The 19,492-nt window shown below is 39.1% G+C and overlaps 1 protein-coding gene across 8 annotated transcripts; it reads right to left on the bottom strand.

The window, feature by feature from the left end:
• Positions 1 to 1,695: 1,695 nt before the first annotated feature.
• On the bottom strand, positions 1,696 to 5,858 carry LOC120440130. 8 transcript variants are annotated; one of them, XR_005612993.1, is made up of 6 exons: positions 5,563 to 5,858; positions 4,653 to 4,706; positions 4,122 to 4,210; positions 3,271 to 4,027; positions 2,930 to 3,025; positions 1,696 to 2,677 (listed from the first exon to the last, which is right to left on the bottom strand). XR_005612993.1 is itself a non-coding variant. In XM_039611856.1 (5 exons), the coding sequence occupies exons 3-5, from the start codon at positions 3,373 to 3,375 to the stop codon at positions 2,360 to 2,362; spliced, it is 519 nt and encodes a 172-aa protein (XP_039467790.1). In that variant the 5' UTR covers positions 3,376 to 3,426; positions 4,653 to 4,706; positions 5,563 to 5,858; the 3' UTR covers positions 1,696 to 2,359. The 8 variants fall into 8 exon arrangements, 4 of the variants coding, with proteins under 4 accessions (XP_039467790.1, XP_039467787.1, XP_039467788.1 ...); XR_005612992.1 differs by having other exon boundaries at positions 3,271 to 4,210; XR_005612991.1 differs by having other exon boundaries at positions 3,271 to 4,417.
• Between the last annotated feature and the right edge of the window lie 13,634 nt (positions 5,859 to 19,492).

Consider the following 19,492-nt stretch of genomic DNA (forward strand, 5'->3'; position numbering starts at 1 on the left):
TTGACTCTCATCTTTTTGCCCACGACTGAGACGGTTGGTCAGACCTAGAATCTTTCTTTGGGTGTGTTACACTAGGGTTTAACACAAGGTGTAAAACCCTAGCCTCTGCTGCCAACAGTTCTATGGCAAAGCATGAGTGATGCTAGGCTCAGATTACACTGTATTTTTGTGCTATAAGACAGTTTACTATGTCACATTATGAAATTTTAGCTTCATGCTTTCATGCTGTACTGTCAAAGCTCGCAATGCTTCATCATTTTGTAATGAAACTGCAAGGGAAGGGCAAAGGACCAACTACCAGAAAAGAACACTGTGCTCCTACTTTACATGTTTTTGAAATTGTCAAAATTTTGACAAGATGTCAAATGTGGGCTTTAATGTTACAATCCATCCATCCATCCATGCTAGTGAGTCAGCTATGAGTTAAGCTAAGCTACTGAATCCCTTATCCATAAGCCTATCCCAGCTGTAAGACTTTCACTTACCTGCAGCTGTATCTGACTATCAAGTTACACATCCTGCAAGTATCTGAGCAGTTGGGATTTTAAATGCATTAATGTGTTTTATTTGGTTGTTTTATTGAATTGTCCGATCTTAGCTTGAATTATTGCATTGTTCTGGTGAACATTACAACTTGAACGAGTCACTCTCACGTAGTCATTAATTAGCCTCATACTAGAAGACTGCTATTCTCAAAAGGGTCTTTATTAGTGGATCATATTCTTCACATCACAACAGTACCTCTATTTTTGAGTGTTTAAACTGGCTGCCAAATTCCCAGGCCCACTAGACCGGGAACATTTGGCATAGATCATGTTGTGACAGGGCTGATGTTTGGATGAGCAGTGACACAGTGAGCGGGAGCAGGCACAATTCAGACAATGTGCTTTTATTCCTCATGCAGTTTCTTTTTTTCTCTGCCTTTCTGAGGTAGCGATATAGTCCAGTGTACAAAGCGAGAGCCCCATTTTTTTTTTTTTTTTTTTAATTCCCCCCCCCCCCTATCAGCACAGCAGAAAGTGCCTTAATGAGGTCTCATGGGAGGTGTAGTGTGTTTGTGTTTTTTTTTTTTTTTTTTGTTTTAATGTGACAGCATATCAGGCTGCAGGGATATCCTATGTCAGGTGATGTGATCTTACCCAGTTTTTCTGATGTAAGCAGCAGCATTTGAGGTGAACAGTAGCCAAGAAATATAAATATCGGGATGTTCTGCAGTTTGACAAAGGATGGCAAAGTGTGTCAGTATGTATGGCTACACTCTAAGAACTAAAACTGATAATTACTTAAATATTTTGGTGCAACACTTTTACACTCAAAAATAATCAGTAAATGCAAAAACAATCACATCTCTTAAATACACCTTAATTGAGTAAATCCAACTAAAATGGAATAAGTTGTTATGAACAATTAAAGATGTTACAGTAACATACAAAATTGAGTAAATACAATTGAAAATGTAAGTTAAAACAACAGTAACCAAAAGTTCAAACTACATAAAATATTAATTAGGAAATGCTGAAATGCTTGGCACATATAACCTACACCATTACAATTATGTTTTTAAATAATGGTTCAATTTACTTAATATTTTAAAGTTAACTTAAGCAAAAACATTAATTACAATTAAGTGTTTGTTTACACACACACACACACACACACACGAAAAAAGAACCACGTCAGTTCAACATTGTTCACAATGATTTATTTTAACCAGCTTTTTTTGTGAATCACATTTAGCAGATTCCTTCTCTGAACACAGTGAGCTGAAATCTGTTCTACATTCAGTGGATAAAACTTGGATAAAATTTCAGTCACAACAGCCTTATATAATAAAATTGCATCCAAATTGGCATGCTTGATAAAACTCTGTAAAACTGGCATATTGATGCTAACAACAAGAAAAATGTACCTGCCATACAAAGAATAAAAGTGGCTCAAGTGAACGCAGTGCTTTACCTTTTCAGAAAAGGTCAAATGACAAAAATAAAATTAAGATCCCAAAAAAAATATAAATCCTGAAAAAAAAAAAAACATTTGCACTGTGACATAGTTTTTGAACATCTTATTTTGATTCCAAAAAATTGGGAAGATAACTAAAGAGTGACCAAAAAACATCCATAATTTAAATAAAAAGGTTTCAAAAAGGATTGCGCTAAGAAAAAAAACATACAGAAGATACTCTCCCATTTACACCTTAATGTGAATCTGGAAAGTTAATACAAAAACACAGTTTATGGTACAAACATTATTTATGAACAGGAATGTCAACACAATGTAATGCCGCAACTGAACCTTTTGATGAGCATTACATGTCACTTAACAAGTCTAACACTTTAAGAACAGCCCTGTGAAATTTTGTCTACAATGAACAGAGGTCATTTTTCAGTCTTTGAACCTTGACAGAAAGGTTTCCTGGATCCAGCTCCATGAACACTTTTTGAAATGCTTCAAATGTGCATTTGAGATTCTTGGGGTATTTCAGATCCAGAGCATAGCACAGTCCCAAAAGATAGCAACAGGCTTTGCTCAGATTCCCAAGTTTGCCCAGAACAGTAACGCCTTCAATAACAATACCCACATCAGTAGGTTCGCCTGACCTGTCTTGATTCTGCAGCAGATAAATCTTCATCACCTCCTCAGCCAAAGCCTCTTCAACAAAGACAGCATCAGCACCGTCCTTTAAAAAGAGAAACAACTGTTTTAAGCTCACATATTTCCAAACATTGAAACAAAAAGTTTAATTTGTATGAGATCACCGGTACTCATAATATGTGGACACTGTGCTCCAAAATCTTTGAGCAAATGCTATTCTTTTGTATGCTTTGAAGTGGGTTTTTTTCTTCTTTAGAACAGTATCTTAAAACATTTCTATGATCTCACAAGCTAAAATAAACTACTAATATTCCTAAAACAGATTTATTGCACCAACCTCAAAGGTTTTGATTAAGGCACTTGGATCCTCTCCCAGATGGTCAATGAGACATCTGATGATGACTTCTCGTTTTTTCTCGATGGAATTTCCACTCTGTAAAACAGGAAGTCTCAACTGAGGCAAAATTTGCACATTTAAAACATGACTTACCATTTCTAGCTTAAACATAACTATTTTTTTTTCTGTTGTTGACCTGTTTTCACACCCACCATCAAGGTAAGAACACCTGTGGAGCTAAAATATTGAACAGAAACCTAAGAAAAGCCGTTTTTAGTGGAAGGGCCTCTTCAATGCTGTGTTGGAACATTTTTGTGGTTAGAAAATGCAATCTTCCTTACCTGAAGCAGAAGGTTTAACTGTGCCCTGTGGTGTTGTCCAGCAGCACCTTTCTTGGCTTGAAACAAGGACAGGAGTTTGGATGAATACAAGTCCAACGATGACATGAACTTTGGTTCAAGGTTCAGGGTCGTGATCCTATGAAACTCTGCACTGACCTGGATGGGAGAGGACAAAAAACCAAGGCCAAAAAATCTGAAGGCCAAAATTCTGATTCAATCAAAAAAAAAAAAATCTTTAAGTGAAACTACCATTTTTTGCAACCTGGACCTTATTTTCTAACATGCAAAAGATTAATTTACTCATCCAGACATAAATCCATATAAGTGGAGTAGTTCAGTATGCAGATTAAAGCCTTAACATAAAGTATTATCTTCCACTAAGCTTCTAAATTTTATGTTATGAATTGCTTGCACTATTTCCCTGTGAGATTGTATAATCTTGGAGGGAAGAGGCGGAGCCAGGTTGCCCTCTGAACCATCGTCTGCCAGGCAGCGATGCGAGAGGAACACACCGCTGAAGTGGCGCACATATTCAGAATCGCGTCAGCGGCTTTACAGAGAAAGCCTTTCAGCTCCTCTGGCAGCTCTGCTTCCTCCACCTTCCTGGAGATGACAAATGCTAGCAAGGCAGTGTTGTTAGTCACTGCAGCTGACTGAACAGTGGATTGATGTGCGCGATCAGTGAACCTTGCTATCAGCTGGTCAAGTTTGGCGGGATGGGCCGGTCGCTCGCTCCGTTTCATGCGAACTGTGAGACCTAGACAAGTGTGAGCGCAAGGCACCCCATGTCTTTAAAGAGCAAGGACAATTCAAATGAAGACAGGGTATGGAATAGCCATGACCAAATGTACTATGTTTCACTCGATAATGTTTGAGTAGTGACACTTTTGATGACTCCTCATGTTTGCAGAGTTTACACTGCCATCTCATCACCTGTGACCTAAAAAAATTGTGAGAAAATATGTCTCACAGTATGAAGATGACAGAATGGTGTATAACCATATTTACACAGTTTTTGTATGATTAACTGATTGAATAACCAATACTCACTACCAATTCAGGTGGAGGATACAACTTACAAATAAGTCAACATGGAACAAAGTACAATACTTAACCACATTGAAGTAATCTGAATCACATCACCACGCTGTATAAATAAAAAGATAGTATGGTGACACTAGATGACAGACCATGAACTCATCAATATATTTACCGAACTGAAAAATTCTCAAAATTTAGATTTGGCATTTGTATGACTAAAATAACCCACCACAAAACCAGTATAAATATTTAGGTGGTATCACCATCCACTACTCAGCTTGTATAAAACAATATCATATCATTCCAAAATTTAACACATCAAGTCCTCTGAGTAAAATTACCTGCTTTACTTTGTAGTTGATGCAGATTTTTTTCTCCTGGTGGTGAAGATGGTGCTGAAAAAATACAAATCAAAACTTTATCATTACAAAACATGTCACTGAGTAATCTGCCATAACATCAATCTCTTATAAGAAATTTTAGCTTGGATTGAAATAAACATTTATTTATGTAAATTGGGAGTAACTATACTGGAAATGATGGTACTTTTGGCTTGACCCAAAGGACCAAAGCTTTTTTTTTTCATTATTTTCTGGGATCTGAAAGGAAGTAGGGCCCCGAGTCTAAATTTACTTAAGGCCCAATAGTACTTTGGACCGGCCCTGGATGAGGTAATCTGCTGACCCGGGCGGTCCTCTCAGCGTTCTCTCAAAAACTGGCCCTGTTCGGGACAAAGCTGAAAGCAGTGTCGTATATGCTCTGAAAGACCCCACATAGAACAAGAAAGCTAAGCAGCATGGTTGCTGCTATGAACTGTTCCGCGGGCAGGTCTTCTTAGTTACCAAAGCCATTGATGACGTCTGTTCATCTCCTCCTGAACAACCTGACAGAGTGAGTCAGGCCGCGTGACCACCGCAGCCTCCGCACCGCGACTCAACAGGGCCATTTTCTAGAAATGTCTGAGCACACCTGCTTTCACGTGGTTCCTAAAATGCCCCCGATTAAACGGTCAGGTCGCTGGTACCGGGACATTCCGGTCAAATTACCCGGAACGCAGATAGCGACTCAGAACGTAAAAGGATAAAAGGGCGCGGTTTCCCGCCGCCTTGACTGGAAGACGGGTTGAAAACTTAAATTAACGTGCACAAACACGCTGCGAAAAGTGAGCCACCATGACAAACGTTTTCTTCAGAACATGTTATAAAAGAACGGTGTGGATAAAGACAGCTAATGTAAGAATTGGTCACTTACCTGAAAACGTTACCAAGTCTGCAGTGGATGTGTGTCTGTCTCGTTCAACGTGCAGAAAATCTCCCATGAGGCCATGCTCCTCGCGCGCGGTACACGCCAAAGGTCATTAGTCTTACTCAAAGTTTTAAGTTAGTATTGGGGGACAAAATTATATTGATTTTGAACCATTAATAATTAAAGTTCAAGACAATGATAAGTATGAATACCAGTGTCTCAGTTATTTTGAGTACTTTCTATGAGATATATTGAGTAGATTTAAATAATGCACCCTGTGTTTCAAATACAGAATTTTTTCTTTTAAATAAACTTGACCAAAAGAGCTCAGTTCAGCTCAAAAACTGGTGTTGAAAATTTAAGCATTCTTTTCAGTATTTTCAACTCAAGATAACACTTTTGTGATTTTCAAAGATTTAATCAGGGTCATCTAACTTAGAATTATAATGATATTTACTAAGCCCCTGAATAATTTTTTAGGGTGTACACTGTAACATCTTCTGTCATTCATGTCACTTAAAGTCATCTTGAGGCTCATGCAGGTAAAACATTCAGAGGAGTGATGAGAGATGGATCACTCCCGTAATATGTCACTGCAAGGAGTCCTACTTCACTGATAAGAAGGAAACTTCTTATCAGTGAAGTATGAATGCACAATTGACATTTTCACACAGTGCTTTCTTCCTAGCACCTCCTTTACAAAGAATACCACGATCAGCTATCTTTACAGTCGCTGAAATATAGTGGTGTTTTCCTACTAGCCACTAAAGGGGAGCTTGGAGCTTACAATGTGCAGGTAGCAGCTAATGATGTCTGGATAAACTAGCCTTTTTCTGACTCCTCCAGATTTTTTTTTAACATTTAGCCTTAAAACTAACTCAAGTGACACTTAAACACATCATTAGACTTCACATGGTTCACTCTTGAGACACCAAAGAATTTATACAACTCTCTCCACAAATAAAGTAATTATCCCTCAGCTCTCAGAGATCCTTAATGTGGTCCAGTGTTGTTTTGGGGAATCAGGGGATCTGTATATCTGCCATACTGCTCCTGAATAAAAGGGAGGTTTAATTCAATTCAATTTCAATTCAATTTTATTTCTACAGCACCAAATCACAACAACAGTTGCCTCAAGGTGCTTTATATTGTAAGGTAGACCCGACAATAATACATTCAGAGAAAAACCCAAGAATCATATGACCCCCTATGAGCAGCACTTTGGCGACAGTGGGAAGGAAAAACTCCCTTTTAACAGGAAGAAACCTCCAGCAGAACCAGGCTCAGGGAGGGGCGGGGCCATCTGCTGCGACCGGTTGGAAGACAGGATAAAGACATGTTGTGGAACAGAGGCAGAGATTAATAAGAAATGTGATTCAGTGCAGAGAGGTCTATTAACACCTAGTGAGTGAGAAAGGTGACTGAAGAAGAAATACTCAATGCATCATGGGAATCCCCCAGCAGCCTACTCCTATTGCAGCATAACTAAGCGAGGATTCGGGGTCACCTGATCCAGCCCTAACTATCCAGCAAAAGGGGAAGTTTTTAACCATAATCTTAAAAGTAAAGAGTGTCTCTCTCTTAACATTGATAGAGAGGTTATGCTTCCCACAACACTTATTGTGTCACTAGCAGTAAATGACTGTATTTTAAGTGGATATTCTGTCTTTGCTCTTTTAATAACAGTCTCCACATTTCTCCTTCCTGTTTAGTTCCAGTGTGTTTCCTGACTTGAAGGGCACATCCTTTGGGAAACTCAGCGTCTCTCCATTTAACCTGGGTTTCTGTTTGGGGTGGATGGTGATCTTTCTGGTGACAGTGGCATTACATTTGCTGATTTAACTGCAAACAGATGGAACATAGTACTCCAGGTCCACCCTGCCCTCCTCAGTCGCCGCCTCTGAAGGTTTGGTTTGCTCAAAGCAGTTCTGAAGCATGGAAACTGCTGTGCTGAGCCACACTGTGATGATCTTCTGTGTGGGCTTGTGCTTAAGCACAGGACAGGGAGCAGGAATCAGCATGATGTTTATGTGGTTAGAGAAATCAGTTGGTGTACACCGGATCTAATGTGTTGTTTCCCCAAAGCAGGATTTTCGCCAGCTTAACGTGGTTAAAGTCATCTTCTACTATGAAAAACACAGAGCCATGCTGCATGTTGCAGGCATGGTGTTTATCCATTTCTGTTATGAAAATGTGCATTGGCTCCAAAACTCTTTGCAGGTACTCATTCTGAGTCAAATTAGGGCTTTTTTTTTTTTGTCCAGCAAGTGGACATTAGAAAGAGAGTGTTGACTAAGCAGATCTGTTCTTAGTTTTTAGCCTGGCTAGCAGGCCCACTTCTGGATGTCATAGAACTGCAGTACAAGCCTATCAGCTTTCCATCTGTTTATAACCAAAAATATTTATATTTACCCTCAAAAGAAGAAAAACAAAGCTATGATGTGGGGTTTGGAAATTCAGTGCATTTGTGGCAGCTGTCAAACAAAAAACTGCAAAGTTCCTACCAGCATGTGAAGACAGTTTTGTGAAGTTTTGATCTGCATGGGTCAGTACTGATGATTCCTGCTGATGACGTATTAAACTCTGCACAACATGCCCCATATACTCGGTACACTTTGCCTTTAGACCTGCTTGAACTTTTTTATGGTATAGGCTCACCAAGGTGAAGGAAAGATTCTCTCACTGTAGCATCATGTGGAGTGATTTCCTTTTTTTTCTCCTTAGCTTGATTAATTACAAACATTTACTTAGCAAGTTACTTCATATTGTAACCTATGCATGCTTTTTTTCTCCTCTCCTCTTCTCCTCTCCTCTCCTCTCTCCTTTGTTCGCCGTCATGTGATCCTGAATCCAGCCTTAGTTACACTGGAATATCTTATGCTGCTGGGGGCTTTTTTTCTTCTCTTAACCCAGGGATGTCCAACTCCAGGTCTCAGGTCCTGCAGGTTTTAGCTGTCTCCTTGATCCAACACAGCTGATTTAAAAGGCTAAATTACCTCCTCCACATGTCTTGAAGTTCTCCAGAGGCCTGGGAATGAACTAATCATTTGATTCAGGTGTGTTGACGCAGGGTGAGATCTAAAACCTGCAGGGACACCGGCCCTTGACGCCTGGAGTTCGACATCCTTGTCTCAACCCTTTTTACTCACCATGTATTTATACACCACTCTGCATTTAATTTCATGAGTTATTACTCATTTTTGGCCTTTTGTCCTGTCTTCCTCCCCTCACCTCTAATCAGCAGATGGCCCCGCCCCTCCCTGAGCCTGGTTCTGCCGGAGGTTTCTTTCTGTTAAAAGGGAGTTTTTCCTTCCCACTTTTGCCAAAGTGCCTGCTCATAGGGGGTCGTCTGATTGTTAGGGTTTTCTCTGTATTATTGTAGGGTCTTTACCTTACAATATAAAGCTGTTGTTGTGATTTGGAGCTATATGAATAAAATTGAACTGAATTAGCTGTATAGTCTCTTGAAAATGTATCTATCAAGCGAATGTTTGCTAAGGACATTTACATCATTACACTTGTAGTGTGATAATTACACTTTTTTATTACACTTACACGTGTAATAATGATGAATTACAGTTTGATTGTTAATTGTAGCACTTTTTTATGTTTAACTTTGGACTATACAATGTTATATTGCTGTCATTTTTGCACTTTTTAAGTCTAATAGAATTTTTGTCAGATTAAAAAATTTCCAGTACAAATTAGTTGAAGGTTGATTTGGATGCCACTCCAATCAGAAACTGTTAATTAAGCTTAAGTATAGCATGAATGCAGCACTCTCGGTTCTCTAATAAACTCACTGTACACAGGTGCCAGTTTAGCTCACTAAACCAGCTAGCACAGATCAGGAAACCTTAATGTCACATTTTAACACGCTTGGTATCCACTTAGTAACACTATTTCGTATATATACTATGCTTTAAATGACTTTAACCAAAGTTCCTCTGTGTCAATGAGATCATAGCCATATTTTGAGAACAATGACCCAAAATAATGACAAAGCCCAAAACTATCAGATCAACCAGGATGTCTTGTTTTCTAGGAAAAATTGCTGCCACCAAAACCTGACCAGAGCCTGATGTGGACTTCTATTGCTCTTTATACTTTCTCATCTGAAAAGATCCTACGCTGCATCACATTCAAAAATAACACTATAGGTGGAGCTGCTGTGTAAAAAGGCCAAGATAAAAAGTCCTGGCAAAACCTCAGTTTGTGACTAGCTGGGAGTGAGAATGTGTTAGCCTGGATTTATCAAACATGCAGCAGCTAAACAACAGGTTTTTTTTTTCCAGCTGTTGATTAATAGAAGCTAAAATCAGACTGAGTATTAGAAACACAATTTCAGAATCATTGTCTTGTTTGTCTGTTTTACTAAAGTATAAATAATGTCACGGTTCTGGGTCAGTTTGACCCAGCTTTTTCTGTTTCTGTTTTGTTTTTCTAAATTATGATTTGTTTGGGGTTTTGAGTTGTGCTGGTTTGATTTTGTTTTAAGGGTTATTCTTGGTTTTGTTCTCTTTACGTCATTTGTTATTCTGGCCTCTAGTTTAAGTCACTGTCTTCTCTGTTGCATGGGTTATATTCTTTCTGTCTACCTCTTAGTGTCAAGTTTGCGTTTTTGTGATTTGTTTCTTATTTCCTGTTTTACTTTGAAAGTTCATGTCTCATGTCAGTGTGTTCAGTTTTACTTCTCCCCTGTCTCGTTAGCCTAATTTCTCCCAGCTGTCTCCCTCCTGTTGCCCATTCCCTGATTACTGCCCTGTGTATATAAGCCCTGTGTTTTCCTGTGTTCTCTGTCATGTCGTACTTTCTCCATGCTATGTGTTTGTTGTGTTCCAGTGTTTCTACTTTGTTTTGTTTCTGTGAGAGTTATTTTTATGAGGAGTTTTTCCAGCAATAAAGCTGCATTTTCAGTTTAAATCCCGTCTCCAAGAGTCCTGCATTTTGGGTCCACCACTTCTGCCTGCCTGCCACACAGCCAACCATGACAAATAAAGGCAACTGGTTAACAAACCAATTAATTTTATTTTTATCCCTCCAAATTTCAAAGATTTCAGTTTTGCTTTATTTAGAAAAACTTTTAGCTACTTGCATAGCATGTAATATCTGTGCTAATTGACGAACTTTTGCCTTCTGAATAAGAAAACCACCTCCTGTCTTCCTCGCCTCACCCCAACAGGTCAGAGTCCGCCCATCACTGAGCCCGGTTTTGCTTAAAGTTTGTTTCTGTTAAAAAGGAGTTTTTCCTTCCCACTGTCACCAAAGCACTTTCTCATCATGTGATGGGCTTTTGGGGCTTTTCTCTGTTATCTTTTCATTATTGTAGGGTCTGTACCTTACAATATAAAGCACCTTAAAGCAACTGTTGTTGTACTTTGGCGCTTTGTAATAAAATTGAATCGAACTGAAAACTGCATATACCACCCACCGCTCAAAATTTAAGTCTTGAGTATTATTTAAAACATTTGTCCCTGGCCCAGGATTTCTCATTCAATGCATCCTTATGGCCTCCTGTTGCTGTTGTTTTCTTTCATAGGACAGCTAATGTCTTGTCAGTCGTGCTGCTTTTGAAGTCCTAAGCCATCCACACTCAGTCATGGTTGGTTTGGCCAAAACAGAGCTGTAAATGAAAACCAGGCCCTGGCACAACACATGCACACTCAGAGCTATCTGGGCCATGTTTATAATGGTCAGATATCTGATGAAGCATCTCGATGTTTTTCCTTATGGATCTATATGTATGGAGTTTTCTAACATGGAAGAGACACATGTGAATGTGAGCACATCTACACATTTAGATATGGTGGCACACAAAACAAATCTGGAAGGCCTCAAACGAGGCTAAGTTTGTGTGTCTGCACCCACACACACGGAAACACACAAAAGAGAAAGAAGTAGGGCATGAAATGTCCCAGTGTGAAAAATGAATGAATAAATATTTCAAAATAAAAGCAGCTCGGTGAGCAGTTACTGCTGATGGGAAACGACTCAACTACTCTTTCAAACATCTCAGCTCATGTCAGGTTAGCGGTCATCTGAAAATAGACATCCATTAAATGAAGTAATGTGAAATACTTTACTGTAAAATGAATACCTTAATGAATAACGTTACACAAATCAGGTCAACTCAACATGACATTCCACATAGACAAAGAAAAATCAGTTTATTGCATGAACAAGAAATAAGAGTGTGACCAATATTAGCAACCAAAGTAAGCTCAATATTGACATTGCATTTAATTTAAAGCTCTAATATCTGAAAAGAAATGTTTTTACATCTGTAAAAGTGTGCACCTGCTTATTTTGTTGTTTGAAGTGTATGTAAACCAAGACCCTTGTGCAATTGGCATCTCATCCGCATGCTATCTGCATACTGCCTTCATTTCTCAGGGAAACATTTACCTCCAGGTGAAGAGGAGAAAGCAGTGACACTGTTGTTCGAGAGAATTTTGCACCACTAAGAAAGACAAAGTCTGGTTGGAGAAACAGAAACAACAACAATTTTAATAAAACAGCAAAAAAATGTATTTTAGTCAAATAAAATGTATATTATTTGACTAAGAGTGTTGTAACATTTAACATTCTGTCTACATTGCTTAAGCAAGAGTTTAAATGAGATGAGAACCTGTTAAGATGATCGTCCTGTCTCACAGGCAAATAGAAAGTGTTACAGGTGTTAATATTAGTATAAATATTAATAATCTTCTATTACCACATATTAAATAATAAACATATAAATACCAAGATTTAAATACTTCTTTGCACAAAATATGCAGTGTCTTGAAAGACTGACAAAATGATGTCACAGGTTTTTGCTGTCCTGTTTCCCTGTGGTGCCCCCTGTTCTGGGCTGGCAGAGGTTAGGGGGGTTCTGTCAGTTCAAACCCCAGTTAGCTCCACTGTGCCTAAAATAGCTCAAGTCCAGACAGGGCAACACAAAGAGGTTTTATCTGGAAGCCCTGTCCCTTTTCAAAACAACATAAAAGAATGGTTGTCTCCAAACCTAAAACGATACATCAAAAGTAAGAAAACTCAACAGTTGACTGTGCTGTACAAGCAAAAAGGCTGGGATGTGTGCTATGAGCAGGAAACACAGGATCCCTCTATTACATTTTGGGAAAGAAAAAAAAAAGAATCTGTTGTTGTTATGCAGAGACAGGCAGACAGGATCTCTGGGCATCCGAAGCACACAGTTACTTGCAAATTGTGTTTTTACCGATTTTTTCCGGGAGAATCCCGAATTTCAGTGCCCCTCCTGAAAATCTCCCGGAGCCACCATTCTCCCGAATTTCTCACCATTTCCACCCGGACAACAAAATTGCTAAACCATCCTTAACTGGGCTGCCCTTTCCGGCCGGACAATAATAACGGTGACACCTCGAAGTCAAGTGCAGGAATCAGAACAAAGGAAGAGGAAACAGAAGAGAAATGGCAACGACCAGTAAGAGAAGGAAATATGAGTGCAAGTTCCAAAATGATTGGAAAAAAGAATCTGATTTCATTCAGGACAGCTCGAAGGGAAAGGGGTATGCTGCTATAACTGGTTGGGCGACCTTTTGCAACAACAACTGCAATCAAGTGTTTGCGATAACTGGCAATAAGTCTTTAACAGCACTGTGGAGGAATTTTGGCTTGCACATCTTTGCAGGATTGTTGTAATTCATTCAAATTGGGGTGTTTTTAGCCACAAACTGCCTTTTTAAGGTTATGTCACAGCATCTCAATCGGATTTGGGTCAGGACTTTGACAGGGTCAAAGTCTTCATTTTGCTTTTCTTAAGCGTTCAGAGGTGGACTTACTGGTGTATTTTGGATCAATGTCCTGTTGCAGAAGTGCACTTCAGCTTTAGGTCACAGACAGACATTTTCCTTCAGGATGTTTTGGTAGACGGCAGAATTCACAGCTCCATTTACCACAGCAAGTCTTCCAGGTCCTGAGGCAGCAAAACAGCCCCAGACCATCACCACATTTTACTTTCAGTATGATTTTCCTTTTCCGAAATGCTGTGTTACTTTTAGGATGTAATGGGGCACGCACCTTCCAAAAAGTTCAACTTTTGTCTCATCAGTCCACAGAACACTGTCCCAAGTCTTAGGGATCATCAATATGTTTTCTGGTAAAACTGAGACGAGCCTTTATGTTCCTTTTACTCAGCAATGGTTTTCGTCCTGGAACTCTACCATACAGGCCATTTTTGCCCAGTCTCTTTCTTATGGTGGACTCATGAACACTGACCTAGGAGGTAAGTGAGGCCTGCAGTTCTTTGGATGTTGTCCTGGGGTCTTTTGTGAGCTCTTAAAAGAATCGTTGCTTGTGCTCTTGGGGTAATTTTGGTTGGCCGTCCACTCCTGGGAATGTTCATCACTGTTCCATGTTTTTGCCATTTGTGGACATTGGCTCTGACTGTGGTTCGTTTGAGTCCCACAGCTTTAGAAATTTCTTTATAACCTTTTCCAGACTCAGAGATCTCAGTTACTTTGTTTCTCATTTGTTCCTGAATTTCCTTGGATTGTGACATGATGTCTGGCTTTTGAGGAACTTTTGGTCTACTCCACTTCACCAGACAGGTCCTTTTTAAGGAGGGGGGGTGCAATCAGTTTTACACAAGGGTAAGAAGTTTTGGACTTTTTTCCCCTTAACAGTGAACACATTCATTTAAGTGTGACAAACATACAAAAAAATAGGAGATCAGGATGGGGGCAAACGCTGTTTTATACCACTGTATGTGTGACTTGTCACTGTCACTCTTACCGCCTTACACACACACACACACACACACACACACACACACACACACACACAAGGACATTTGGGGAGCAAAGCAACTCGTGACAACATGTGACATTAGGAAATCCATGACACTGAAATATGACAAGGGGAGAGAGAAGGTGGGTCAGTCCACACTATGTCTGTTGTATTGCATTTGTACTTGAGAGACCTTATCAGTAAGGTGTGTTAAGAAAATCCGTGTGTCAGAAAGATGAGTATTAAAAACTCCAGAACAAACTCTGGTGTTGCATGTCTGAGTGTGTAGGGGACTCTGCTGCTGGGAAAAAGGACCCCCTGGCTTAAAATTCAAGCATGTGATAATGGGGCTCTGGTTATGTAACGGAAAGCAGTGTGTGTGTTTATATGTGTGTGGCAGGGGCTCGTACTGGATGGGAGCTTGAACGAAACAAGCAGGGGTTTCTTCTCCACAGTGCGTGAAGGAATGCCCATGAATCCAGAGACATTAGATTTGTGTCCAGCCCTGCTTACACGTTGCAGGGTACTTAAAAGACCTTTGGCCCACATATGTCATCACTGTTTTCACACTTACAATAAGGCTTTGAATTACTTTTTCATATTAACTTATACACAACACAAAGCTCCAGTGTGATAAAGGCTTAAATCTGTAGTGACTCAGAATAACATTTCTGATCCTTAAAGCTGCAGATGGAAGTGACAAAGTGTTTGTTTCACTTTCTTTTTAAAGATTTCCAAGACTTCATTATACAGATATTACATAATATCTTTGTAGGGTCTTTATCGCACAATATATAGCACATTACACAACTGTTGTTTTGATTTGGTACTATAAAAATAAAACTGAACTGAATAGAATAAAGACTGGGTTTTTTTTCATACTCTGTTAACCCACAAATGCAGACTTTGGTTGTCCTTAAAACGTTAAACAGTGTTTCACATGTAACATGTTTGTCTGATAATAGGTCAATGTAAATATTGTTGGACATAAAGTATAAACCCAGACACAATGACAACATGTGTCTGATTGGCTTAGGTGCCCTATCACCGCTGTTCGTCAAAAAAGATGACACATAGATGGCACAATACTTATAATGTGTCATCTATGTGTTATAATTACTTACTAATATATGTCTTTATCCTGTTTTCCTTCTCTCACCCCAACCGGTCACAGCAGATGGCCCCGCCCCTCCCTCAGCCTGGTTCTGCGGGAGGTTTCTTCCTGTTAAAAGGGAGTTTTTCCTTCCAACTGTCGCCAAAGTGCTTGCTCATAGGGGGTCATATGATTGTTGGGTTTTTCTGTGTATGTATTATTGTAGGGTCTACCTTACAATATAAAGTGCCTTGAGGCAACTGTTGTTGTGATTTGGTGCTGTGTAAATAAAACTGAATTGAAATTGAATTACTTAAATCTTTTGGATTAAAGATGAAAATCTGCATTTCATGTTGATGGTTTGATGCAAAATTCACAGCTGTGGTGTGAAAGAGGCAAAATTACATAAAAAATCTTTTTTGTAATCATTGTGGATAATCTCATGGAGCTCTGAGAGCTGTACAAATGATACATGCTTTAAAATGGTCATTTTACAATCAATGTTAATAGTAAGATTTACATATTGACTTTTTAAAAGTCAGCAAGTAGCATTAGCACATTAAACACTGAAAACAACAGGGCTTTTAAAACTTTTGTTTCATTATACTACATATGTATATTTATATGGCACAGTGCAGAATTGTAGGAAATAACATATTGTCGAAGCTTTGGCCTCCCTGACCATTCTGTGCTCCTTAAAACAGCTGTCTTAGATTTTAACTCTGGTTTAAAGTTCATCAAGTTTACACTTTCTGCTCAGCCCAACTCACACAGCACATGATCACTGCCAGAGATTGCACATAATGAAGGAAGTGCATGCAAATTCTCTGTCACTATGTCAGTGCCACGTCACACCTGCCAAAAAGATCCTGTGGCTGAATCCATAATGGAATGGTTAGGAAAAGTGCTGTTGTGCTCAGCCAAGAAAGATTTTTTCAGCAGATGCATACACAGTGAGAGAAGCAAAGTGATCATGTGACAAAGAATAAGTCTGAAGTTCTAGACCTTCATTAGCACTTCTGGAGCTTAGTACAACTGTTGAAAGTACAGCAGGTAAAGTGTGGCAGATGCACTGGTGCTGAACCCTTACCATAGACATTTGATCTGTGTTTTAGGAATAGAGCAGTCCATACACTTGTTTCTACAATGGAAGCAATGAAACCAGGTTGCCCTTCAGGCAAGGAAGGACAACAGAGAGGGAGCAGTTTGTGCTGCAAAACTACAGTACAAAAAGCATTGCTGCCTCTGTTTATTGTATTTATCTTTGTCCATTTAATCTTGGTATTAAATGGACAAACATAAAGTAAAACAGTAAAGCCATGTTAATATAAAATAGTAAATAAGCTCAGGCATTGCTAATAACGTTAATAAAGCTTCTTCCTAACTAAAACACCCTGTCATGGTTCTCAGTTTTTTGGACTTGAATGAATCCTGTTTCTTTTAATTTTGAAGAACGGGTTATGTTTCCTAGTTTTAGTTTTCTTGTGATGTGTCGCTCTCTCTCTACCTCGTCTCAGTCATGTCTCGGTGTTCTGTCTCCCTGACCTGTTCCCTTCTTCTTCTCTCTGTTTCATCGTCAGTCTCATGAGTCTGTCGTGCATTTCCATGTTTGATTATCCCCGTCTTAGCGTCAGGCTCGCGTTGTCTGAGTCTTGGTGTTTGTGCTACTTCATGTTTTATTTTGATAGTCCTTGTCTTTTGTATATTGTGTTCAGTTTTGCTTCCTTTGTCTCGTTATGTCCCATTTGTTCCAGCTATGTTTCCATGTGTTTCCACTTCCCTGTTCACCCCTCAGTGACTGAGACCTAGACCTGCTGCAGTTTGCCTACCAGCCAAACACCGGGGTGGATGACGCTGTCACAGTGCACCAGGAGCACTGTGAGAGTCATGTTTTTTGATTTCTCCAGTACCTTCAACACAATCTAACCCTCAGTGCTAAGGGGGAAGCTGCAGGGAGCGGGAGTGGAGTGGGGAAATTTATCAAACTGGTCAAGAGGGCCAGCTCTGCCCTGGACTGTCCGCAGACGTCCATCGAGCAGGTTGGGGAGGAGAGGATTTTGTGTAAGCTAACATCCATCATGGACAACACCTCCCACCCCTGCATGAGACTATACGAGCCCTGAGCAGCTCGTTCAGCAGTAGACTTTTACACCCACAGTGTAGGAAGGAGCGCTACCGCAGGTCATTCTTACCAGCAGCTGTCAGACTCTATAACACAGTTTAACATCCTTTGGTCATCTTACTCACCAGCTGTTTGTTCACTGTACGTTTTATACATATCCTTGTACAATTTTTAAATACATATTTCTGTACATTGTTACCTGTTTATACGAACTTCAGTTGCTTATGTATATAGGACCACTTTGTCTTCCTTTTATATGTTATATTCCCCTTGCTATAAGAGCTGTGTAACACCGAAATTTCTCATTCGTGGGATAATAAAGGTTTATTCTATTCTATTCTATTCTATTCTATTCTATTCTATATATTGTCGCCTTTTTCCTCTGTCCTTTGTCTGTTCACCTGCCCCTGTGCCTCCAGGTTTCAAAGTAATATTTTATTTCAATAGTTTGGTTAATGAAGATGAGTCACTGTGGAAGCTAGAAATAGAAAGACAGTAATAGGTATTAGTATTAACATGAAGTTATGAGCTCATCTGTAATCTGTACTTTTCATACTAATGACAGATGGTCCTTCAATATAAGTTACCTGCATCCAGCCTGAGGTAAGTTACTGCAAAATTTATACCAATATGTTTAATGTATAGCTGCATGAAAACAAAATCAAAAATTCATCGTACTATACATGAACAAAGGAACAGGTTGATTGCTACAGACCTCCACCATAACAACCTGATTTTTCCTTAGTATTGACCTTCACCTTCACAAAGTCTAAAGCATTCACCTTTAGATTTTTATTTTCCTTTTTTTATAAGAAGAAGAACTGTAGCTTACATTTTAAAAAGTGACTTGGGTAAAACAGAGCCACAAGACGACATTACAGCTTTACAAGCCTCTGTGTTTATTTGATTATCAGGATGACAAATCTCACCCCTTGTTTTCAACAGTGATCACACCAGCAGATACACTTAAACATTTATAGACATAAATTAATGTACCAAAGTAAATCAATCTCTCTGTTTTTTCATCTCTTTTTTCAGGCTCCTCACCTGTTGGAATCCATCCTTTGCATTACTGTCATCTTGTGGCCAAAGCAATCTCAAAGAGATTTTCAAAACTGCATCTTTTTGGTCAACTAAACAACTAGTTTTACACAAGCAACTTTCAGCAACGTCTAAAACCTTTTTTTTAATAAACTGGCAGTTTCCAGGGGTTCACTCACCTGCCAGCAACCTCAAGCAACAATTCAGGGAATATATTTTTTCCTTGGAATATATTTTTCCATCCATCCATATGATCCTCTTAGTTGGTGCATAAGTGAACTGCATCCAAAAAATAAACACATATTTTAAAAACAATTAACTGTAGACTTTAGCTGAATTGATTAATTGCTATTAGATAAATATAAGATAATATCAAGTACACTAATAGCATGCATGACAAGGCAACACTTACACTGGTATTCAGACTCACATTCCTGATATTTACATTTTCACACAGAGCAAAAAATGAGCAAAAACATACATATTGATCCTCACCATGCTAATTTTTCTTTGACTACCCTGTTTACTCTTCCTTTTTCAATTTCAAACATCTCCCTTCTGCGTAGTTGATGCCCTTATCATTATTATTATTATTATTCTGGGGTGTATGTGTGCACGTCTGTGTACTTGTGTGCATGATTACACACAACAAATGGTCTTCCACAGTCCTCTCAGATTACACTGGCACAGAGAAAAGCGAGGTCATTCCTAAAAGAATGAAAAAGTAAAAATGAGCCAGTCAGACACGGTGAATCATGTCAGCAATAAACTCCAGACTAAGAATGACTTCACATTGTTTTATAACATTATGTTATGTAAGTAATGTTTGCAAGGAAAGAAAACAGATGTACTTTTTACTATCAAACTGTGGTGCAGGCATCTGGATACAAACTGCACAATGTGTAATATCACCTTGAATGTAATTACTTTTA

The sequence above is a fragment of the Oreochromis aureus genome, linkage group 5, assembly GCF_013358895.1.
Source record: "Oreochromis aureus strain Israel breed Guangdong linkage group 5, ZZ_aureus, whole genome shotgun sequence".
Taxonomy (NCBI): domain Eukaryota; kingdom Metazoa; phylum Chordata; class Actinopteri; order Cichliformes; family Cichlidae; genus Oreochromis; species Oreochromis aureus.